General features: G+C 49.5%; 9 protein-coding genes across 9 annotated transcripts; 4 read left to right on the forward strand and 5 right to left on the reverse strand.

Moving 5' to 3' along the window:
* Positions 1–2,484: 2,484 nt before the first annotated feature.
* On the forward strand, positions 2,485–3,303 carry TRV_00697 (bZIP transcription factor JlbA/IDI-4; the record flags this gene model as incomplete). The annotated part of the gene is made up of 1 exon (XM_003025072.1): positions 2,485–3,303. A coding segment is annotated over one exon (819 nt), but the record flags the coding sequence as incomplete, so codon positions are not given.
* A 1,113-nt stretch (positions 3,304–4,416) lies between these two features.
* TRV_00698 (uncharacterized protein) lies at positions 4,417–5,855 on the forward strand (the record flags this gene model as incomplete). The annotated part of the gene is made up of 2 exons (XM_003025073.1): positions 4,417–4,492; positions 4,612–5,855. 2 exons carry the CDS (start codon positions 4,417–4,419, stop codon positions 5,853–5,855), a joined length of 1,320 nt encoding a protein of 439 aa, XP_003025119.1.
* Positions 5,856–7,639: 1,784 nt separating this feature from the next.
* On the reverse strand, positions 7,640–9,004 carry TRV_00699 (uncharacterized protein; the record flags this gene model as incomplete). The annotated part of the gene is made up of 1 exon (XM_003025074.1): positions 7,640–9,004. The coding sequence occupies one exon, from the start codon at positions 9,002–9,004 to the stop codon at positions 7,640–7,642; it is 1,365 nt and encodes a 454-aa protein (XP_003025120.1).
* Positions 9,005–9,393: 389 nt separating this feature from the next.
* TRV_00700 (uncharacterized protein) lies at positions 9,394–10,026 on the reverse strand (the record flags this gene model as incomplete). Its single annotated transcript, XM_003025075.1, has 1 exon — positions 9,394–10,026. The coding sequence occupies one exon, from the start codon at positions 10,024–10,026 to the stop codon at positions 9,394–9,396; it is 633 nt and encodes a 210-aa protein (XP_003025121.1).
* A 230-nt stretch (positions 10,027–10,256) lies between these two features.
* TRV_00701 (uncharacterized protein) lies at positions 10,257–12,282 on the forward strand (the record flags this gene model as incomplete). Its single annotated transcript, XM_003025076.1, has 2 exons — positions 10,257–10,393; positions 10,467–12,282. The coding sequence occupies 2 exons, from the start codon at positions 10,257–10,259 to the stop codon at positions 12,280–12,282; spliced, it is 1,953 nt and encodes a 650-aa protein (XP_003025122.1).
* Positions 12,283–12,587: 305 nt separating this feature from the next.
* On the reverse strand, positions 12,588–13,764 carry TRV_00702 (uncharacterized protein; the record flags this gene model as incomplete). Its single annotated transcript, XM_003025077.1, has 2 exons — positions 12,588–13,430; positions 13,501–13,764. The coding sequence occupies 2 exons, from the start codon at positions 13,762–13,764 to the stop codon at positions 12,588–12,590; spliced, it is 1,107 nt and encodes a 368-aa protein (XP_003025123.1).
* A 1,286-nt stretch (positions 13,765–15,050) lies between these two features.
* Positions 15,051–15,776, forward strand: TRV_00703 (uncharacterized protein; the record flags this gene model as incomplete). The annotated part of the gene is made up of 4 exons (XM_003025078.1): positions 15,051–15,171; positions 15,222–15,306; positions 15,397–15,580; positions 15,633–15,776. The coding sequence occupies 4 exons, from the start codon at positions 15,051–15,053 to the stop codon at positions 15,774–15,776; spliced, it is 534 nt and encodes a 177-aa protein (XP_003025124.1).
* A 240-nt stretch (positions 15,777–16,016) lies between these two features.
* On the reverse strand, positions 16,017–19,700 carry TRV_00704 (uncharacterized protein; the record flags this gene model as incomplete). The annotated part of the gene is made up of 2 exons (XM_003025079.1): positions 16,017–17,008; positions 17,081–19,700. The coding sequence occupies 2 exons, from the start codon at positions 19,698–19,700 to the stop codon at positions 16,017–16,019; spliced, it is 3,612 nt and encodes a 1,203-aa protein (XP_003025125.1).
* Positions 19,701–20,324: 624 nt separating this feature from the next.
* On the reverse strand, positions 20,325–23,961 carry TRV_00705 (uncharacterized protein; the record flags this gene model as incomplete). The annotated part of the gene is made up of 2 exons (XM_003025080.1): positions 20,325–23,493; positions 23,627–23,961. The coding sequence occupies 2 exons, from the start codon at positions 23,959–23,961 to the stop codon at positions 20,325–20,327; spliced, it is 3,504 nt and encodes a 1,167-aa protein (XP_003025126.1).
* Between the last annotated feature and the right edge of the window lie 159 nt (positions 23,962–24,120).

Consider the following 24,120-nt stretch of genomic DNA (forward strand, 5'->3'; position numbering starts at 1 on the left):
AAAAAAAAAAAAAAAGAAACTAAAAAAAGATGAAAAAAAAATTGCGAAAAGCAAAGAAGGCTTTTTTTTGTGTGTGTGCGAGACAGACGGATGAGCTAGCTAGCTAGCAGGTTGACATGACATGACAGCAGAGGTCGAGTCGGGTGGTTGGTTTGTCAGGGCAGCGAGTTCGTAGTCCGGCGTAGCAGCAGCCAGCACGCCAAACAGCCCAACTGACTACTCCATCCAGAGAGACAAGAGGCAGCAGAGGGTCGCCAGCAGCAGGCTCCCCCGAGTTAACTAGTTAGTTAACTAGTTAGTATATGATAAGGGCAGCATTGACGGCTGAGACGGGACAGCAAGAGGCCATCCAGCTGGGGGCAGCGGCGTAGCCAGGAGTAACTTGCAGCGAGGTAGCGAGTTACCCCATAGATACTTTGCGTCTGCCTGAGAGGCGGCAGCCCTCGCACCTTCGTCTCCCCTCCATGGCTCCTCCTGGCGCCGCTGCTTCGGCGTTCTGGCCAGCATTCGACGGTCGACCGCCGCGATGGCAGCCTTGGACACCCAGCATCTCGTCCACAGTCTCAAGAGAGCGCTGCAGTGGTTGCACACTAGCCCTCCGTCCTGGCCCGCTGACTGGCCTGTCGGCAAGTCCAGGGTTGAACCATCACAAATCTTGTTCGCTATCTCTCTTTGCCCCTATAGGCTGGGGGGAACGGGGATGGGGGACGCGGACTGGCTGGGTCGACAGGAGGCTGCAGTGCAGCGCAGTGCATGTACTGTGTACATACAGGCATCTTAGAACTCTCTCTCTGGACAGATAACAAGCGGCTTTGGATGGGATGCGGTGGATGGATGGATGTCATGGACGATGCGCCTGCTGGCCTCCCCCCTGCCACTCCACACGCTCTGACACGAAGATAAGCAGGCTCCTGTTGAGCTTGGCACATGCAGCCTCCATGATCGTCGGCCGCTCCAGCGAGACGGAAGAGATGAGAAAGTGCCGATATTCTTCCGAGACGGCCTCCTTTTGACACTCTTGACTCCCTCAAGGAACCTCAGAAGCCCCGGCAGAAAGTTACCCAGGCCTTCCATCCCTTTTTAAGTCCAGCAACCCCGGGCCATCTTTCCACCCACCGCAAGGCCCTTGCGAAGCATGAGGGCTGGAAAATGGCTTTCGGGTAATAGTTATTATCCAGCTGAGTTGCCCAGTTAGTTAACCAGCCTGTAAATTATTAGTTGGCTGCGTAGTTGGCTGTTTCAGCACCTTTTGAGTTACATCTGGGATGTCTCTGGGGAGGTCAGCCAGAGAAGGGATACTCCGTATTATGCCCTGACTTGAAAGGGAAGTGGTAGGGCAATTGTCTGTCACCCAGTTCAGTTAGCCCTGTTAACATACATAGTCGGCAGTCAGTTGTCTGGCGAAGGGGCTTACGGACATGTTAGTTAGGGGCGTACAGTTATAGACATCTATCCATACGCCGTTTACCCATGTCTTGGCCATCACAGTTCTCCTGCAAATCCCTCTCCTTCGAGGCTGCTAACCTGGCAAGAGTAAGAGTGAGTAATTCTGAGCCTTCTAGCGTAATCGTCCATGGCATAGCGGTTTCTTCAACTCCCAGTCCAGATGTAGCTGTATATATGTATATATATATGCCGTAGCCCAGGTCAAGTTGGGCGGATGCATGTCGCATCGCCAAAAGCCGATGGAGAGTCCTCGCCTCGGTCAAACCTCGAGAGCTAGAGAGTAAGTAAGCATCCCGAGAATCCCATCGCTCATCCAAACTAGTTATCTATCCTATCCATCATGGGCAATGAAGATATCATATTTGCCGATCTGAACTCCCAGCTGTCATGAAGGAGTCAAAGCTTGTCGACATCGTCAGAAACCCCCCCAATGCCTCCTCCATCTGTTTTCCCCGTCTGTCTTCAGGGCTGAAAAGCGTTGCTGATCGTCATCTCGTCTAAACACAAACAAGGCTAGGTTTCCTCCTTGTCGTCTCGCCCCTTCGGCATCTCGAACTTTTCTCACAGTGAGCAAGAATGACTCATTTTAGGCAGCTCCTATTGGCTGTGATGTTTATGCCAATATTACCGTCCCTGCTAGTGGGTCAAACGCCTTTATTTTATTGGCTCTCATCCGCTCGATGCCCCTCTGGCCCGTTAAGGGTATGACTAAGCCGCTTAGCTCAGCCGTACCTTTTGCGACCCGAGGGCGACTATCTTTATGCTATATAAGGGCCAGAAGCCGGACGCCCATCGCTGTCCTCGCCTCCTGCTCTGCTGCTGTCTTCACGTCGTGGCTCTCCAAGCGCTGTGAACCTCAGCTACACCTTGATAGAACTCCGTTAACCCTCCACCATCTCGTCATGTCGGCCACTGCTTGTGCATCAGCCGGCTGCGTTCGTCAGACCCTCGGATTCTTCCAGCCGTGCCTCGTCTCCGCTACCAAGTGGCCGTCGTGATTGCGACCAGCTCGGTACCTGCGCGCCTAATCATTCTCAGTCGTTATTCAGTCATCCTTCCTTATCCTCGTCAACAAGTATCAGCAGCCATTTTTCGCCTTTTCCGCCTACTTCTTCCTCGCTTGCTCCGCCGATTGCGGATTCTTCTTCCCCTTTCCCGTCACCAGACCATTTTGCCGCTTTCTTTCCAGATCATACAACATACCTTGCCCAGGATCAATACCCTCTTTCTACAGGACAAAATATCCTAGACCTGTCATCACAGAGTTGGGAACTTTACGACGACCCGTTGCAAGCACTGCTTTCTACCGAGGAACTCGATCTAAGCAATTCCCAGAGTCAGATCCTTACACCATCCATCGATCATAGTCCCATTCAAACGCCAGTATCTAAGAACGGCTCCTTACACTCCATGAAAGACTCTGATCCATACCTCCTTGATATCCACATAGCCGGTGATGCCGGGGACTCTTTTCGTGATGTGAATAATGTCCCAACAATAACAACAAGGAATTCGGCCCGTACTCCACTATCAAGACCCGAATTTTCGAGCACCACTGTTCCCGAAATTGGTCTCAGCCCCGAATCATCTTCAAGCTCAACCACCAAGTCAAACAGCAACCGTAAACGGCCACGTGTAGATGATGATAGTCGTTCTACAGAGGAAATCGCCAACGAGAAACGGCACCGTAATACCATGGCTGCTCGCAGATTTCGCAAAAGAAAGGAAGATCGAATCTGTAGCCTGGAGAAACAGCTGGCGGATGCCCTCAGGGAACGGGACGAACTCAAACTTCAGGTCGCAAGGCTTGAAGGACAAAACATGATGTTACGAACTTGTCAGGACAACAAGCGGTGAAGCAATGGTCCTTTGTCACTGAGTTTCGCGTATCTAAATACTCACCTTGGCTAAATTGGTGTTGATGCTTGGAGAAAAGAGCCCTGCTAGCCTCTCGTATTTCTAATCTTGGAAGCTTCTTTGATAGTGCTATATTTCATAGCGGTTTAAATGAGATACAGTTAACATTGAAGTCCCTCCCATTTAAGCAACCTGGACAACTGCACCACAAGCCCAAGAGATACGATTAAATCTACATGTTTTCCATCTTAGGACCCATCCGTCTAGTTAATTGAGGGAAGTACCCAATGATGGAGATTGTAAGGTCCTTAACTATCGGTCTTAGAGATAATAAGATCCCGCTGATTGACACTCAATATCCGTTCAGAGAGGAAGCTGCCCCTCTGAGAGGACGTTGAATTACCCTTTTTGGGTTTTTAACCTTATCACTTGGCCTGTGACAACTAAGTTGCCCATCACTCAGTCGCATACTCTTGCAGACACCAGCCCAATATCGCCCCAGGTACTCGAATCAACCTTGTGCTTACGGCCTTGACCTGCTATTCTCTTGTTTGAGTTGACAAGCTCACATATACCCAGGTCAACTCTAATTTGCCAACCTTTGATATCCCAATCTCAGAATAATATTAGCCTGGGCAAACCGGCAAAGATGGGCGTTCACAGTAGCCCTAGACCTAACAGACTGGGCAAAAGCCCACGATACCAGCGCCAGCCTAGGCGTAAGACGAGGGAAGATCGGTACGAGCCTAGAACAGCGCGAAGACCAAGCAAGACCCATCGTCAGATAAAACGGCTGGAATCTGGCCGGAGATCCGGAACCACAGGCATCAAAGATAAATTTAAACCTCCAAATATTTCTCAAGAGCGGCTTACGGTACGGATAATAGCCACCTAAGTGGTGGTAGTTACATTGCTAATGCACTCGGGAAGCTTAGCGTAGCTGCTGGTGGCCTCTTTAGACGCGGCCGAGCTTCGTCTCCGGTTATACGAAATGAACGTGAGATATCCCCACCCTTCCTGTCTTATTACTATCTAACTACTAATTGCCATCAGCAGTTCCAGATCTCTCTTTCCCCGAGCTTAACTTCCTATCTTCTCACTCAAAGTCTCGCCATGACTCGATACCCCACTGCGCAGATTTGGACAAGAGGAATCCGTTTCATCCAAGTCAGCAGAACACTATCTCCAAGTATTTTTCACCTTCGCAGCCGAAAAGCCCACAGCGTCCTGTCTGTAAGCAGTTAAAGAACCCCTGTGATCTAGAGTTGCCGATATTCGTAAAAAATAAAGCATCACCATGTTCAATAGCGGATCCTGAACACTCTGTTTCTCCCACTAATTGGAGCAAAAAAAGACATCGAAACCCCAATTCTAGCAGGAAAAGGGCCTTATCAGAGGCTGGGAGTAATGTTGCCGGAAGTGAGCAGTCTACTACATACTATACGTGGTCCAAGACAAACTCAAAAATCTCATCAAGCGATCCCAAAGAACCCTGCCAGACAGGCGGCATTTCCAGACAGCTTAGACGTTCTATCAGCGCGGGCTCCTCCCAAATGAACTCAAAAGTGCAAGATATGCTGTTTCATAACGCATACGTTTCTAACACTTTTGAACACACTGAAACACATCACTCACCAAAGTCATACTCTCTCGAAGGCTTGCTTCGAAAAGCGGCAGAAACATCCCCAATACCATATCAGACCAATATACCCCCGTCTTCCCACCCTCCCAGCGCTGCTTGCCTGCAAGCCCAACCGCACCATAATCAACATTCAAATTCAAGGGAGACCTTGACCCAAGAGCCATCCTGGAGGCAATGTTACCGTTCCGGAAGGGCCAGTAAAGGGGGGGCGAATATACTCTTATCTCCAAGGTTTCCTGAAGAACTTCTTCCTTCATCAAAGGATACAGAGCACAAGAGGCGGGGCAGCTTGGGCAAAATAAATCGCCCTTGGCCAAGTGTTGAGGATATACCTCGCCCAGCTATTTATGGTTTCCCATCTGGTTGTGATTATACCAGTTATCTTACAATACCACGCCTACGACAATACCCATCTCGCCGTGGTTCTTATCCTTCAGACTGTGAGGCGGCCGTCGATAATGTCCAACGTTCTTTGAACGAGCGTAGCCAGAAAAGGCTCACATGTCAAAGCTCCAACCTAACACTCGCACCGGGTCCTAGTACACCACTAAAAGTCCCTTCATTGCAATTACCCAGCTATTCATCTACATTCAGCCGTCAGTATCGTCTTTATGGCTCCCCGCCGCCTTTTAATTTACCAAAGAACCCTCCGTCTGAAACGATAGACCTAGACACTCTATCTTCTAGGAGAGATAGCTCAATACATCTGCTGGATGGTGAAACTCAAAGTTTGAGGACTCCGTCTGAGCCTGACAGGGATTTTCTATGTACGCCACCCTCCCGGCTGAGGACGCTTTCTCAATCACAGTCAACAGATGCAGCCACCCCTGGTGACCAAAATATACAAACTGACATTGAAGATCCAAACTTTGAACCATCGCACTTCTGGAAACCTAATAAGCTCTATTAGAATCTCTCCTTTACTGTTGATAAGCCTCAGATTCCATCAGCATGTATATAGAACGCTTCGTACTGTTTGTTTAAACTCGGTGGCTTTAAAAAACCGACAGAGATCTAGAGAAATGAGAGAAAAGCTCCCTACGAAATTACATTGTTTTTATTTCAGCGCTACCAATGTTTCTACAACGTTAAATCCCCGCCTGCCATTAATATTCATGTTAATTATTTTCTGACGGGAAGAAATTTTTATTGTCTCCTTATCACTTACCATTATCCATATCTTCCCGCACAGCTTCGGTCAGTTGTAGGAGCTCCTTTGTGGTAAAAAAATAAAATCACTTTCTCCCTGGATCATGTTGGGCGAACGAAGCAACATGGCTCAGAAAGGTATAACCAAGTCAACACCCTCTACTCTTCCGGGCTGGCCATTTTGCCCCGAAATATCTTCGTCTCTTCTACCACTTTGGGATCTAGGTTTGGATGATATCAGCAGGCATCATGTCCCGTTCTCATGAGGTAATATTAATACTACCAGTTGTTTTTGTTTATGTCAATTGATAGGGCCATTAAAACATCCCCATTTGAGCCATAAAGCCACCATGCCACGTCATGCTTGAATCTCTATCGTGATTCGCAATAGCCCACTTCCAGTTTCACTGTTGGCCATTGTTTCGATCGGCCGGGGGTGGCCAACGAGGGGACTAAGATGCATCTGCTTCCTTTTCTCTTTCTCTCGACCTGGTTGTGGTGATGCCCCTGTACCGGGTAAGGCTCCCAACCTGTATCCTATCCGCTTTTAAGGTAACGAGGTTACTGAAGCGGCTGAGAGCTTCTTCATGTGGGACGGTGGGCATTTTCACAACCATTATTTGTAAGAAACGTTGGTAGTCAAGCCTCCCCAGATGTTTGCTATCGATCTTGTCGACTTCAGACTGAGGGACATCTATGAAGATAACATATGGGCTCCTGTGTTCCCCATAGACTTTCATTTCAGCGTCCTCTAGCCCTGAATTTCGGTATTTATTGGTATCTTCAGGCACTCCCGCTAAGAACCTTTCTCTTTGCTCTGTCGTCCCTTCCCCCATGTCTCCAACTTCATACAATTTGAAATATATAATGTTGGGCTTGTCCTGGTCCGTGTGTTGAGGGGAATCGGGGGACTGGATTAAAAGTAAGATGATTAGCTAGTTATATAACTAGTCAACTGAGCTTAGTAACTACCTGGAAACATGACCTGGGTGTCAACTGGTGTTCGAGTCCTGCGTGAGATGAAGGTAAGAGGAAAAGGCCTTGGACAAAGTCCCAGGGTATTAGATTTGTCCAGGTGTTGATATTCAACCGTATAAGCTTGAACTGCTGATTTGGAGATCCGTTACAACATTCCCTGCGGTGTTGTGACCGAAGTCATAACTAGTTATGGGACAAGGATAAGCTTGTGACATGATCTCGCGTCTATAAGGACGTCAGGGTTCAAATTATCAGTTAAAGCAGTGTAAGACAGCAATTTAAGGTAACTACTAATAAAGGGCTAACTAGTGTATATGATTAAACGTGATCATACACCATAGCTAAACGGCAATGGAATAACCATTAATCAAGTTATAGTTAAATAGTATAAACTGAGAACTTCAATGCTGTCTGCTCATACTTCCTTTAATAATTATTTCGCTATCAAATATAGATTGTTTTAAACTCCAGTGACACATTTTGATTGCATAATCCTGTAGTCGTTATAGTTAATTAGATTTAGTTAATAGTTAATATTTTCAATAACTATTTATTAACTAATTAATATTAACCCGTTTTTAATATCCAGGCCTTTACAATGCCATTATCTCCTGTGGTTAAGAGTATCTCCTGTATTGGTGAATCTGCCTTCAGGCCTCCTCTCGTTGCCCAGCATATATGGTTTATTTCGTTTACGCCGTGCGCTGCCTCTATTGTAGATAGAATACACCATTCCGTCTCCTTGCTACACTTGCCTGGATGCTGTTGTTCGTCCGTAAGGGTAGTGTCTCTCTGAGATTCAGCTGCATTTACACCCAACTCACCACCAGAGTGGCGATCCAGCTTTCGGCGTTCTTGATATATTACTATCTTTCCATCCGCGCCAGTAGATGCAAGAAGGCCGGTAACCTTGCTCCAGGCAACGGAGTAGATTGACATATCATGCTCATTCGGCAAAATGTTTTCTTGAACCCACATCTCTTCGATGGAGTTGGGTCGTATTGTGCCGCGTATACTGTTGTCCAAGGTCTGGGGTGTTGATATTACTGGATCTGATAATCTCTTCCAAATACGGACAGTCTTGTCGTCTGAACAAGACACAAGCCGTGGTTCATGCCGACCGGTATCTGTTCTCGGCTGTAATGTTTCCTCACAGCGGGAGATGGATGACATGCCTGGTATATCGTTTGTACTTGTTCCAGAGGGTGCTGATCTTTCCCAATCAACCGACCACACAGTACCTTCGTGGCCATTAAGGCAGGCAACTTGGCTCCAGTCATCTATATCTTCCTTCCATAGTCGAACGGTGTTATCGTAGCCACCACTAGCGAGGCGATCCTCGTCTGGATGCCAGGAAACACACTTAACGTCACCCTGATGGTCCTGCAGAACTGCAATAGTTTCAAAGTTACTCTCGCCATCTTCTAGGTCTTCCCATATCCATATTGATTTGTCACGAGAACATGTTGCAAGGAGAGAGCCAGAGGATGACCAGGAGACAGCCTTCACCTCACTGTCATGTCCATCAAGTACAACAGCAAACGTCCAGTCGTCTTTGTCTTCACTTTCATCCCCAGTAGCAGAGAGTACATCCTCTCCGTCGTCGTCTGCCTCCGGGTCCTGGGACACACTGGTAGAGGTGGGTTGAAGCCGCTCCCACCGTTTCCATATACCGACAGTTGCGTCAAAACTTGCAGTTGCAAGAACAATTTCTTCACCAGAGCCGGGTTTCCACGCCGAGCAGCGGACGCTCCGCTTATGGCCGCCAGTTATTGAGGAGATTAACGTGAAATTTAGGAGAGAGTAGATGCGAATAATTTTATCCGCGCCACAAGTCGCAACAATTGGGAGCTGGGGGTGGGGGCATGAATGCCACAACCTCTCTTGCGGCGGCGGCGCGAGGTCTGCAAGGTGGGAAATTTTGATAGGCATGTTGAAACTGCTTTTCTAAAGATAGAGAAAACATAGAAAGGCAGAAGTATCGAGAGATGCTTCTCATAGGAAAGATTGTTCAAGTGGGTAAGTTAAGTAGCTAGTTTTTTGGTAGTAAATTAGTTAACTAGTTAGTTAGCTTGTTACCTGACTAACTAATGTTGGCTAGTTATGTTAACAATTATTCATAATTTTACCTAGTTAAGGCATTTAACAGTCTAGTAGTTAAATTCTTGAAATTAATTAATGGCATTCTATTAACCAGCGATTTATGGCCAAAGTCGTGAGCATTTTGCCAGTGCGTTTTATGTCTGAAGGCACTCAGTCAAGTAGAACGGGAGAGAAATGGAAGACAGCCCTTCCCAGCAAGAACCGAGTCCCAGATTTGATCAAAGCTGAACCACGGGGGCGGAGTTTCGAGTTTGCTGGCTACCAGTGAGATGAACTGGCAGTGAGTTGATATCTTCGATGTTGCTGGCTCCCGCAGAGCGCTCAGCAGTATGCTCGCTTGGTTCGCCGAGCATCCTCTCGATGATCCTCGCTTTTGCCGCAGCCCTTTTCAATCGATTGTCAAAGTCGGCCACAGCTTCTTCATTGTTCTCCATAGATAATGTGAGGGGGTTCACCAGCGAAAGGAAGGTCGCGATGTGTTTCTCTAGTCGCGGGTTGCTGGGAAGGGCCGGCAGATCCTGCGCAGGTATAGGGTGTGCCTCCAGCTCGCCCAACTTAGCATCACCACTCAACAACACACTGTCCCGGGTCTCATCGCTGCCCGTATGGGGCGGCTGGACGGTGCTGCTTTTCACAATTTCCGGCTGGTTTGGTAACCGCTTCGCCCATATTATCCCTTTCCCGTAGAGCTTCCCTATGACCTGGAACTTTTCAAAGGTCTTTTCGATGGCGAAGACGCTGCCTTCGTTGAAGCCCGCCTTTGTCCCATCAAGCGTCCCTAGCCGGTAGCCTTCAGCGTAAAACTCGTCTTCGAGGCCAAGGATATCATCGAGAAAATGGCCATTATCCATTTCCATGTGTCAGACCTGCCATGCACAGCTCGTTGTCACGGAAAAAAGAGCTGTCTTGGAGGCGTTTGTGGGTTAGTTAACTAACTAGTTAACCGGTCAATTGTTAGTCACAAGCGCCAATCCTTTGACTTCTACGCTTGAGCCTCATCGATAACGAGTTAAAAAAACACCTCCCACCCCCCACTAAATTTCATCTCTCCCACTTCTCTCACGGCAACTCGAACTCGACTATGGAGCCAACAGCGAAGATCCTACCCCAGCAGGGGAAAAGGAACATCCTCATCACAAGTGCCTTGCCCTATGTGAACAACGTCCCGCATCTTGGTAACATTGTTGGCTCCGTTTTGAGCGCCGATGTGTTTTCAAGGTCAGAAATCCGCGTGAGCATTTTGGGAGGGAATTTCACCCGGCGGCTACTAACACAAGGAGTCTTTACATAGGTATAATAAAGCATGCGGCAGGCCAACACTTTACGTCTGTGGGACGGACGAGTACGGCACTGCGACCGAAACCAAGGCTTTGGAAGAAGGCGTCACCCCCGAAGAGCTCTGCTCAAAGTATAACAAAATACACCAGGAAGTCTATTCGTGGTTCAATATAGGATTCGACATATTTGGCCGCACGCCAACAAAAGCCCACACTGAGATATCCCAAAGTATCTTCAAAAGACTCTATGAACATGGATATCTAGAAGAGAAAACCACGGAACAACCCTTTTGTGAAAAGCATGACTCATTCCTTGCCGACCGTTTTGTTGAGGGTGAATGCCCTCGCTGCCATTATGATGACGCCCGAGGTGACCAATGCGACAAGTGCCAGCACCTGCTTGATCCCTTTGATCTGATAAACCCACGCTGCAAGGTCGATGGCGCCACCCCAATTCGTCGAAAGACGAAGCATATCTTTCTCCTTCTGGACAAGCTCCAGCCTGATATTGAGAATTGGGCAGCCACTGCGTTTGAAAAGGGAGACTGGCCAAAGAATAGCCGTGTTATCACTGGGTCGTGGCTAAAGGAAGGCCTTCAACCTCGCGGGATCACACGCGATTTGAAATGGGGTGTGCCCGTGCCACTAGATGGATTTGAGAGGAAGGTCCTGTACGTTTGGTTTGAGGCTTGTATTGGATACCCTTCTATTACTGCCAACTATACCTCTGAATGGGAGAAATGGTGGAGGAACCCAGAAGATGTCCAGTTGTACCAGTTTCTCGGGAAGGATAACGTGCCATTCCATGCTGTTATATTCCCAGGATGTCAGCTGGGTACTAAAGACAAGTGGACGATGCTACACCATCTAAGTACAACTGAATATCTCAATTATGAAGGCGGCAAATTCAGCAAATCTCGTGGGATTGGAGTTTTCGGCAATAATGCAAAGGAAACAGGAGTCTCATCAGATGTGTGGAGATACTACCTACTTAAGAATCGCCCAGAAACCGGAGATACACAATTTGAATGGAAGTCTTTTATCGACAGTAATAACGGAGAGTTACTTGCGAAACTTGGTAACCTGGTTAACCGAGTTGTTAAGCTGGTTGCTAGTCCAAAGGCATACAGCTCCGTTATCCCGGAATTCACTGTCTCTGAGCCTTTCTATCCAGCTCTTGAGGAAGTAACCAGCCTTCTACGCCAATACATCAATGAAATGGAAGGGGTTCACCTGCGTGCTGGCATTGTTACAGCCATGAAGATTGCCGAGGCAGGAAATGGCCTAATCCAGGCTAATAAGCTTGATAATTCACTTATTGCGAATGAACCGGAACGTGCCGCAGCGGTAGTTGGCATTGTGGTCAATTTGATTCATCTTTGTTCGAGCGTATTCTGTCCATATCTCCCTGCGACTTCCGCTTCTATCCTTGACCAGTTGAACGCCCCGGCTGGGCTAATACCAAGCCTCGATGACATCAAAGATGGGTGGAAGCCTACAGCTATCAAGCCTGGCCACCGCGTTGGTAAGGCGAAGTACCTTTTCAGCAACATCGATGTCAAAAAGGCCGACGAGTGGAGGGAAATGTTTGGCGGGTCTCAAGCTGAGCGACAGAAAAAGGAGGAAGAGAAGGCAAAGCAGGCGGCAAAGAAGGCTGCAAAGACCAAGAAGAAGCAGCAGAAATCCAAAACTAACGAAGCTACCAGTAGTGAAGGCCCTGTAGAGGCGTCAACCAAGGATGGAGCGGATGCTGTAGCAGCTTCAACTGGCGACAAGGCCGTGGAGGAGGTTGCTGAGGGTGTTTCTCAGGTGACATTACCAACGTCCTGAGCAGCAGATGGATTAGAAATCTTTTTTTAGTTTCTAGCTTATAGCAAGTCAGACCAGTCTATTATTAGACGTTTCTTTAAAGGACATGTGTAAATGCACCCCAAGTCTTGTTTCCGAGATCAGTAAGGTAGAAGTAGTTGTAATTATCATAGGGATGTTGGTTTGATGTTTTTGCGCTTTACAAGAGAGGTACATGATGTTCGTCATTTTCATTAGAACAGAGGGGGAAACTACGGAGTATGTAGGTGAGATCACGGTCAAAGGGGGATGCTTGAGGGAGAAGTATGAAAGCAAACAAAATGGGATTATCTGTTCCTTCGTGCATTTGCCGATGTTGCTCTTGGTTTTACTTCCTCCGGCGTGACTGGGTGCATCATGACTTTGTTTAATGTCTGGGGGGTGTTGCCAGTATAACCTTTGCTCCAGTCATAGCTAACGGCGTACGCAAAAATATTACCGTTTCTGTTGAATGTTGAGGTGGATATGGTGCCTCCGACGGATGGATAACCCTTGAGACGATGTTTTGCGTCTTTATCCCAGAAGTGGAAGGTTCCGTCACTCCCAGCAGTGCTGAATGTGCCGTGTTGAGGATGGAAAGCAATAGAGTTGACAGAATAAACGTTGCTCACGTTTGATTGGCCCTGGGGAGTTTCACGGTGGCATTTGAAGCTGAAATTCGAGCTCGAGTCTTTTTCCTCAACATATTGAATGGCGCATCGGCCTTCGATACTTCCTATAGCGAACCCGGTTCCATCGGTAAAGCAGCTCACAACCCGTGTCTGCCACTTGAGTGGAGACTGCATGACTTTGTAGATATTCGTTGGTTGATTGAGGTCGATGATGTTGATATACCTGTCGGCCGTCGCAACAACAAGTAGAGTTTTGCTAACGTCCATGGAGTAGACTCTCTCCTGGCACTGTAGAGTCCCAATTGGGGTAGACTGCCTTAGGTCCCAGTATTTAACGGTTTTATCCCACGAGCCAGTGACGAGGAGCGGCTGAGCCGAGTTTCCCGGGTTTTGAATCATGCAGCAGCTTCGGATGGGCGCGTCATGAGCAGCGACCTGGACAGGAGTGGTAGGGTTACCCTGAAGGTCAAGCATACGGGCAGCTTTGTCTACTCCGACACCGACCACTTTTGAGCCATCCTAAGGGAACGGTTAGTATGTACAGCTGGATATATATGCCTTGAACGGCGGGTTACCCTCCAGAACGTACCGGGGACCAGCAGCAATTAAGAACGGGTGCCTGATGTTCGAACATGGCCTTTCCTTCGCTCATCCCCTGCTCATTGATCTCGTAGATGCGCACTTTCTTGTCCCATGATGCAACGGCTAGGTGGTCGCTCTGGCTGGAGAAGGCTAGGTCTGAAATGCTATCCTCTGGCGGTGCAACCAGGGCTACGTCTTTTGAGATATCGCCCGTTGTTGTGGAGGTCGCTGCGGTAGTATTCGAGGAGATGTTGCCAAACAGGCCCGTCATTGTAGCGTATCGTAAGAGGAAATCAAAAATCAAAACACTCTAGGTCTCGGAAGGAAAGGGAACAAAGAACGCGCCGGTAAACGAAGCCCAATGCAAAGCACTAGTAGTAGGCAGAGCCGGAATCCTCCTTCCCTCGGTGCAGCGCGTTCAACCAACTGAGCTGCAGCTGAGATTTAGACTGTTTTGTATGTCATTCCAACTTCAACGTCGAAGGGAGAAAGAAAAAAAGAAGCTCGAGGATTACGCAAAGCTGACTAATTTACCACGTGATTCCATATTAAATAATCATTTAGTCATCTTTAAATCACGTGAAGCTCGAAGCGGACAAAAGGTGGAGCGCTCCACCGGGTCGTCCGCCGAATTTCCGCTTCGGGGCAAGCGGGATGCGGGGTGCATGCCGCTACTTATGTAATCTGCGCATCCCTGCTCCATCATGGCATCATAACAGACGACAGCTAATTATGCAGCGGCAGGGCGAGCGAGGGCGAGAGGCAGCATCATGCCACAGATCAGGCCATGCGCGAGGAGCTGCCCCCCCAAAGGCAGGGAGCAAGCTGTAGCTAGCCATCACGACGGGCGATGGCTGCGAGCACGATGCGTAGCCTAACTTGGGCGTCGTATCAAACGGGGCCGGGTGCAGATGTTGGGTGAGACCGGCTGCAGGAGAGACAAGGCCGCGTTCCCCCGGAGCAAGGCAGCGCAAGACTATCAAGACAACTTATAGGCACCCAGGTAGGCCTACCCCCAGCGACGGCCTAGGCATGCTTAAGCTCCGGATGGTGTGACGCCAGCTCAGGTGACTTTGCGGCCGGCGTCCCCCCAGGCAAGAGCGTGACCTGCGCGGTACTTGCGCGGTACTTTGCGCCAGCGGCGGCGGCTGGCGGCAGCGCGAGGTCCTGCTGAGGTACCGGCCTGCTCCCTTTCCCCTTTCGGACGGCCGGTTGCGTAGCTGCTTTGTATATAAACTACCCCGCTTTCTCCCCTTTCTGCCTCTTCTCCTTGTCTTCTTCTTCTTCTTCTTCCTGCTCTGCCAGCACAGCAGCTACAACAACGCCAACGACAACGACAACACTCTCAACGTCACAGCATCGCGTCCTCTCAGGCTCGCCTCAATTACAGCACCGCACAAGGCCTCCATTGGTATCATCCAGCCGTCTCTCTCTCTCTCTCTTCTCTGCCCCGAGCGTTGGTTTCGTGGCCTCGTTCCATCACTAACATATAGCCGGGCCAGGCATTCAACTCCAGCACGATCTCTACCTCTCCCTATCTCGATCCCTCTATCCATCATGGCTACCCTCACCAAGGTCGACTCCGCCGTTGCCGGCCTTCCCCCGTCAGCAGAGAGCAAGAAGAAAGAGACGACGAAGAAGGGTGCAAACCCTGATGTCATGAACATCAAAGACCTAGGTATGTCACCCATCTTCCATAACACATCCACCCCCTAGGTCCAGGGATAGCGTTGCTTATGTTTCTCTGCTTCAACCGTGCAGAAGAAAAAGGGATCGAGCTCCAAATAGCCATAGAAACACAGAAGCTCAACTGGTAAGAAGGTCATCTTTCTTTGTGTGCATTTAAAAGTTGATAGCTATACTATGTACGGGTGGCCCGCGTGGTGCTGACCAAGACATACAGGAAGCTCAACACCTCACCTTCGTCCCTGGAGGACAAGGATGCCCTCAAGAAGTTCCTCACCACACCCCCCGTCAAGAAGATTGACCTACACTTCCCACTTGGCCTTGAGGTCACTGCCCGAAATCTCAAGGGCGTAACTATCAAGGATGCCCTCGATGCTATCTACAAGCAATTCAGAAAGAAGGTAAGCTTCTAGCCACCCGTATGAGAGATCTGTTGTTAAACCCTCTTTCTAGGCCGATGACGAACTAGATAACCCCATCCTAGCTGGATTCGAGTGGGACAAAGAGGAGTCATGGACAAGACTCATTGTACATCAAAAGAAGGAAGGCGCACCACCACCCAAGAAGAGCAAAAAGAAGGGTGCCGCCGCCGAGTAGGAGCTGTGCTCCCCCAATTAATTCAGCTGTCGCCGTTATTCGTGATTCATCGTGATTCATGGGTCGTCTTCATTATGTATGGCTAGCAAACTGGCATTAGATACTCTCTGTCACAAGGGGCGTCAAGTCATCGTATTGAGTTAATTCGAAACTCTCTTCTTTCTATGATACTTCTCTTCCCACTTTTAGTCTCCCTCTTAAACGGTCTGTTGATACACACGTATATTTATAACACACATTTCATCTCCCATTTAAAATGAGAAGAATCTCATCAAGTATGGTATAAACAAGATGTAGGTTCAGCCGTGGATTGTTCAGCGTAGAAAATATCCGTCTGGCAGCAGCCTGTGCATTTGCCCGTCCAGCGACACCCGCTGCCATTTCTGGTATCAACGTAGCTAACATCACACCCGCTTCTGTCCGGCTCTTCATCTTCTCCGAGCTTGTCCGAACCTTGACCCCACAAAGCTTCCCGTCCGGCCACATGGTATCCCTTATAAGCCCAATATAGTGTAGTAAAGACGAATCTTGTAGCAGTGACTTAACGTTCTCTCGTACTTTACGCTCGATCGTTCCCCCGAGCAGCTGGTGCAGCACAACAACAGCCGCCCTTCCACGAAGCCAGTTGTTACCTCTTGTCAGCTCAAATATCTCCAGGAATATATCACAGATTGGCTTGATAAAGGGTTCTAGCTCTCGGTCTTCAAATGCGTTTAGCTCCGCCTCTGCTTCTGCCGAAGTGGTAGCCTCATCAAGGCCCAGTCCTGCAGCTTGAGAGGCACTCAGCTGGTTCGTTGCAGCAGAAATGAGGTTCTGTCCAGCTGTAGAGAGCTGGTCAAGCACAGCGATGTTTCCAAGGAAATCATCCATACCGTCCGCCACCGAATTATAAAGCCGAGTGACTATATCCCTAGTTTCCCCATCCCCAGACTCTTCTCGAGTAGGTGCAATCGCTCGCTGAGACAAGAATGCACGGAGATCATGGCTGCCGCATACATCAGGTAGAAGCAGGATCTGCTTCAGGTATGCTTCCAATGCAACTCGACGCTTGTTGAGGACATCTTTGTGGAGCTTCATTACCATACGCCGTCGTGGAAACTCAAGGTTCCTCACGGAAGGATATCTTGCTCGAAGCCGTTGGTGTAACTCGTGAAACTCGCTGTATCTTCGAGGAACTGCCCATGATGCCACCGGCATCTGTTCACCCGCCTGTCGCTTCACTTCAATCACATCTAAAAAAGAAAAGGAGCTACAAGTCAGAAGGGGCGAGCTATTACAATACTAACAAGCAAGATACAACTCACATAAAGCATACTCGCGGCCATCTGGCTCTTTGTCGAGAAGGATTGACGGAATCTGAACGGTCGACCGTCCGTATAAACTGTTATCGCTTTCTTGCACGATGTACTGCTGCCTCTGCATTTCTTTACGCCTAATCTCCCTTCTTAAGCTAGATTTGGATTTCCCTAAAATACGCAGTTCAGCCACGTTGTTTGTCAATTCAGCTTTTCTGGTGAGGGAGTCAATCACGGACTCCTGCGAAACAAGCTTCTCTATATCGGCTGTCAAAGCGGATATTGCTTCTGTAAGGCCCAAGTCTCCCGGTGCTGCCTCATGAATTTCTTCTTCTATGGGTATATCGGGTTCAGGCACGTCTGGATCTGCATATTCATCTTCAATGAATTTTTCTTGATCAGGAAATAAATCATCGTCGGTAAAAACTCCAATACGTGAAGATGTATTAACCAGGCCCAGAGACGATATGCTGGGTTTCCCCTTCTCGGCTGCCTGCCCGTCCATACGGCCCATATCAATCGAGGCTCTGGGCGACGGTGATGGTAAGCTACTCCTTGGGCCATCGGCCTTGAAGTCATTTGGGGTGTCCGAGATGATATCATTGAGAGCAGCCTCCATATTTTCCAGGATCTTTTTTTCTTGCACCTCTGCCTCTCCGCTTTGAGAATCTTTACCAAGACTGTAGGTGGATGACTCTAGGTTTTCTGGCTCAACATCGTCACCAAAAAGTGGTAAGTGGTCAGGGTCTGCAGGTCGCCCAGTATCAAGTGTCTCAGAGCTGAATAGTGAATGTTTCCGGCGCAATTCTTGTTTTGTGCTAGACTGAGAGTCGGTTCGAAGCATGGGTGAAGATACCCCGGATGGTGGGTAATTCCCTGAGGTGTGAGACCGGGCCAGGGTTGGCTTATTTGGTTGTTTATAAGGGGATGCAATACTGGTCGTAGCAGCTGCCTCATCTGAAGCCAGGTACTTGTAATAGAGGTCTGATTTCTTGAACCCGGGATAATACTTGGACTTCATGCTCTCGAGGACTGTTGACTGAGCTGCTAGAACCGCCTTCCTTGCCTTCCAGTATTGCTCTGGCGTCGCCCGCTTACCAGCTAAAATGAAGCTTTTAACAGTCTTCTGAGATTCTTCATCAACTTTCAGCTCCGGTTTTGACAAGTGGTTCTCACTTATCAAAATCATGTCATTCCTGTCTGCAGTGGTCCAAGACGAAGGTGCAGATGTCAAATCATCTCCCACATCGTTCTCTAGCGGGTTTCTGAATCCATCTACCACTAGCCAAAATTGAACCAAGGACATGAGGCCCAGACGGTCCATATATTCCATGAAATACGACAGGCCCGCCGCATTATGCAGAACATCGACCAAGGAGATGTCCTGCGGCCTCGGAGCGTTTTGGTATGCCTGATCCGACATGGATGGATGGGCATTTCCGGCACCGTTTGGAGTGGATAGCTTTGCAACTTTCTGGTCCAAAGCCCTCTTTGCTGTTTCTAGACGCCGGATATAAATTGGATCGTGTCCATCAAACATTGTTTCACGCTTGAGTTGGCTGGCAACATTGTTCCTAAATCTCCTCGCGTCAGATAAGTTATTACACCGACGGATGCCCCTCACGAAACGTTCAAATTCCCTTTCGGAGTCATTTGGACCTAGTTTTGGGAACATGAGTCCTTGTTTGGACTTTGCTAGAGGTAAGGCATGTTGATCTAGTGCCTCACGTAGTCTCCTGACGGTTTTGCGGTCCTGGAGGGCTGTTCGGCCATAGGCTTCCATCAGCTGGTTCCATGTATCCGGATCCGCGAGGACGCCAATTAAAGGAAATAAAATGGCGCATGCTATAATTTCTCGGATGAGAACTAACACCGCCCTACTGTTTGCTTGGCTTTCAGGTAGAATTGTGGGCAAAAGAGCCACTACGATCTTTCGCAAGTGTTCCTGTTGCACATGCGCCACGTCTGGCGAAGATCTCGCAGCAGCCGGATGAAGATTCCCTTCTCGATATCTAGCAGCAATCGCTATCTCCAGCTCCTCAGATTCCGTCACTCCATGGTTCAGATTTCTGCCTCTCACGGCTCGTTCTGCGAGGTCGACGTCTTTCAAATGGCTGGTGAAGATAGGAACGATCCTCGCGACAAATATTTCCACGAAATCCTCTTTCGACAGCCAATCTCTTATGCGCCCAACTGTTTCCCTCACTATAGAATCAATCTCGTCAGCAAAACCGGGGTTGCTGCTGATGTGCTGGTACCAGGTCTCAATGAAATCCCTCCTGATTAAATTCAACAACTCATCCAGCGCCGCGGAAACGATAAACGACTGCGGATAAAGGGGCGTAGGTTGGTAGCTGGTGTTGTCTTTGTAGTCTTCCAAATCTTGCTTCCAGTTATCGGGAGATAGGAAGGCCACGGGTTGGCCACATAGTCTCGAAGAGCCGGAGCCGTAACAAGGACGCTTAACACTAATGATGAGAATCACAACGAGAGAGGTCAAAGTAGCGGCTGCCCCTAATAGAAACGAGTATCCGATAAAGCGTATCAATGGATACCAGCTTGTTATGACTCCCCATGCGACAAAGCCACCCACACATGCAAAGAGGATATCACGGTGTTTTGCGACCATTCTCCCCATTCCACATCCGGGTCGCATCCATGACGGTTTAGGTAGAGTATTCCATAAAGACTTCTTGTGTCCAAGGACACTCAACTCTCTAGCTTTTGCGCAGCAAGCGGATATCGATCAAGCCCTGGTGCTGTGTTGTTCCGTTGGGGTTTATCTTGCTACTCTTCTTGAATGCCCCTTGAAAGCTGTTAACTAATTTGACCAAGGTACGACCTCACGCTTAAAAATAGTTAAGCAACATGTGACATCAACCTTCTTAGCCAGTTATTACATAATCACGATTTTACAATCATATAGGTTGATATCGACCATGTTCAGCAATTTGCTATATAGTTAAGAGAGAGAAAAGGAGAGAAATGAAAACAATCTCTGGGCCTGGGCCAATAGGGAGACTTGATAGGAAAAGCCACACAGGTGTAGTAATTAGCAGAGGGTTAGTATAGTTATAGCTTCGCAGCCATTCGGGATGATATATATGACCTTGAACCAAACGACACTAAAAATACAACTCCTTGTGTCTAGGCCAAAAGAAATGGGTTTAGAGGACATAAGGAAAAAAAGGGGAAAGGAATGTAGGAAATATCCAAGCAGAAGAAAGTGAAAGAGAGAGAGAAAGTAGTCCCGTCAGGCACTGGAGGAGATCTCATGCCAGATCTTCTCGTGGACAAGTCCATGACACAACCAGTCAACCTCACGGACTTTGTCAAGAGTTTCCACGATTTTGCCCACTTCACTAACAAACTCAGGCATTCCGGCACTGGCAAGTCCTTGGCTTGCAGTGGTGGTCATCTTCACTCGTTCTCTGGTGTTTGTGGCACTCAAACGAGCTAGAATATGAGATCGAAGTCTAGTAAGCATGAGTCGAGCCACCGGATCTGTGAAGGATGCGGGGTTGCCCGAGGCATCAGAGCCAGCGTCTGATGGGCTGGGGGACGGCCTAACAGTGAAAGACTGGAATGTTGTGGTGACGGATAAACTAGGAGGCGCAAGCGCAGACGCTGCATTTGCTGCGACCAGAGCTGGGCCAACCACACGCTTTATTGTGCTCAAGAGCTGGGACCTGGCCGCTGTGGGCATCGGATGAGTGGAGTCGATGATTGATTGAATACGCTCAGCCTTGATATCATGCCAGTCTAGGGATAAAATCCGATCTGCCTCGCTCTTCCATTGAGATCGCACATCGCGTTTCAGGAGATTTTTTGCAGTAAGCAATATTGAAGCAGTTGCGGCAATCTTGAAGCCTTGAGATCGGAGCTGTCCAAGCCTAGCATAGTCAGCATGGAGAGTCTCAGGAATACGTCTTTGGGAAGTGATTGTGTTGCTCAGCACAAGATCAACCATTCCCTGAGCGTAGATCTTCCCCATGATTGGCTGTGAGTCGGTAGCACCAAACATGCTAAGATTTGACTTCCAGAACTCTCTAGTACTGTCAAGTGTAATGGACCCATTCTGTAGATCCCTTTCAAACATCCGTTGTTCGTATTGGGGTGCTTCTTCGATTAACTGGGGCGACACCACCTGGAGCATGAAGTTGGTGTGATCCAGTGAGAGTAGATCGATTATCCCCATCAGCCGTGAAAGACGGTCGATTTCGTCTCCCGACTTGTCCTTTGCAAACTCTTCAACAACGGCATCTCGAAATGGAGCACACAGTTTTGAAAGGATATTCCCCATAAAATCAAAGAAGGTGTCATATGAAAAGGTGCCTGAATTGCACTGTTTTTCAATATGGGCAGGATCAAGTACTTCGGTAATCAGATTATGCAATGAATTTCCCTGCTTGAGGAAACGTAGTAGTCTGTCTTGGATGACTGTGGCTAAAGCAACAGTCCACTTTGTGCCGTAGCCAGCGGCAACTTCTCTTCTCATTATATCACAAACATGATTCATGATCTGTCGACGGACTCGGGTATAGTGGTCCTGTTCGATGCGGTAGTCTCTGTTGATCAGGAGTTCGTGGACTAGTGTTCGGTTGTTAGGGAGAGCAGTCAGAACCCTAGTTAGCCGGTCCTGGGGAGAGATTGATTCTTCCTCGAGGCGGGATTCTGGTAAGTTAGCGGTTGCGTAGTGAAGCATTTCTTCGAACGGTGGCTTCGATGACTCCGTCAGTGCCTCGGCCGAAGCCGACGGTTTGTCGACCGCCCTGGGGATGGTATTCTCGGTGGCTACATTGGCCTGTTTAGTGCTTTTGGCTTTCTTCAGGGACTTTTTGATCAGTTTCATAGCCTTCTCGGATCCAACGAGGCGTTTCAGCCTCGCAAGGAGCAAGGTCTGGTTGTACCGGATGCCTTGCTGGTAGTCATCTGCAACACCTCCTGCCCGATCATTCTTGACCGTCTGCCAGATGAGCTCAAGCTCTGTAAACTGAGCAACCATGATCTCGATGAGCACGGTGGAATCACGAGATTTCCAGGCGTGGAAGGCAGAGACAAACATATTGTAGGCCTCTGACAAGGAGAGCATGTTGGGAGACAACGAGACGTTGGTCAAGCCACGTACTGCGATCTTATCAAGCAGGTTTTGAAAGATAACAAGCAGCTCCCTGGCTTTGGCGATCAGGTCCTGTTCCTGCTCCCCATCGCTGCTCAGGACGTGCTCTGGAAAGGCTGCAATGACGTAACTGCTGAGAAAGATGCGGACGGCACCTCTTTCGCCGAGAGCACCTCCCTGGGTATCCTGCAGGCCGCAGAGCCGAAGCATGGCCGCGGTCACATCAAGAGTGGTCTCACTGGCCACCAGAGCTCCGGTCCTCTCGAAGCCTAGTAACCCGATCCTTTCGAGAGTGAGATTCAGCCCCAGGTACTTTCCAACCAGGACTCGTGAGCGATGGTTTCTCCATACCCTTTGGATAACATGGGCGGCCGCAGACGGGGTGAGTCTTATGGCTGCTGGCTTGGTATGGCCGCCACCAGGGCTGGTGACCCTTATCCCTTCCGCAGCCGGCGCAGCCGGGACAGTCGGGATGCTAGAAGTACGGCGTCGACGGGGGGTCTCCTGGTAGAGCTGTCTGCGTCTTTCAGCCTCGGCGAACTTCTCGACCATCTCAAGACGGAGTCTGGCACGCTGGGCTGCCTTTCTCTCTTCGGTGTCCTCTGCCTTCTTCTTTGCGCGGCGAACCTCTTCCTCACACTTTGCTGTGATATCAGCCAGCAGTCTCTCCCGGGTCTTCTGCGCAGCCCGGGCTCTCTCCTCCTTGATCGCTGCGGTTTTGGTGCCGTTCTTCGCCAGGGCCGCACGCAGCCTGACCTTCTCGACGTGAGCGGCCCTGTCTGCCAGACGAGCCTTGCGAGATTCCAGTATCAGGTTTCGACGGATATGGGGGGCCATGGGGTCGCCATGGGGAGCTCCGTGGACCGTCAGATTCGAGTGTATCGACGAGGCCGAGTTGCGACGGGAGATGGAGGGTAAGGAGGCACGTCTGTAGGTGGCGGAGACCCGGTTGAACCGCGCTGCGAGACGGGGAGGAAGGGCATGTCTGGCGGCTGAGTCGTCTGCGGCCATCTCGATGTCCTGGGGGCGGTCTCCGGGTATAGAGACGGGCGCTGGAGCGGTGCTGTGCGCGTCGACGTCGTCAGGACAGGCCATCGTGTCTGTCCTGGAGGGGGGGAGAGTTGCCTGGTCTGCCGGTTGTCTTGCAGCATGAACCTGCAGCCCAGCAGCAGAGAGCAGAGAGCAGAGAGCAGAGAGCAGAGAACAGAGAACAGACGAGCGCAAGACGGGCGAGCGTTCGTCCTCCTGGCTGGTCGCTTTTTTCGCCTCTCGCGGTGTTTCAGGTGGGCGAGCGAGATAAGCCCTGCTGACTAAGCCAGGACGTCATCGCGAGGCTTTTTTGGTTGCTTTTTTGGTTTGGGCGAGCGAGAACGACAAGAGAAATTGAAGATACAAGACGCAGGACGCAGGACGCAGGACGCAGGATAGTTGGCTACCTAGATCGAGCAGCAGAGGTCAGCAGGTCGCCAGCCGTCGCAGCTAGTCCCCCAGCAGTGGTATCACCGTCACCAGGACGCGGCCGCAGTACTCCGTAGTCAGCGCTGCAGTGGCCGGAGTCACTTGGCTCGTTTCTTTTTTGCGCCACTCCGCCGCCGCCCTGCTCGCGATACAAAACCTCCCCCCCTTCGACAGGACCAAACAAGACGAGAGAGAAGACGAGAGAAGGAGAGAGAAGTCTGCCCGCTAGCCTCTTCCTGCGCTTGTTAGACAAGAGACAGACTCCGAGACCGATCTCGCGCCAGGGTTGGAGCTCCTTTTGCGCTCGAGACATAGCCGAGATTACGACCAGCCAGCCACCATGGCAGACCACACATACAACTTCAACATCAAGATGAGCTGCGGCGGCTGCTCCGGTGCCGTCGAGCGTGTGCTCAAGAAGCTGGATGGTACGAATGCCTTGGTTCTTCGTTGTGTCTTTTTTTTTTTTTTT

This window comes from Trichophyton verrucosum (genome assembly GCF_000151505.1).
Source record: "Trichophyton verrucosum HKI 0517 chromosome Unknown contig00079_25.r1.exp, whole genome shotgun sequence".
Taxonomy (NCBI): Eukaryota; Fungi; Ascomycota; class Eurotiomycetes; order Onygenales; family Arthrodermataceae; genus Trichophyton; species Trichophyton verrucosum.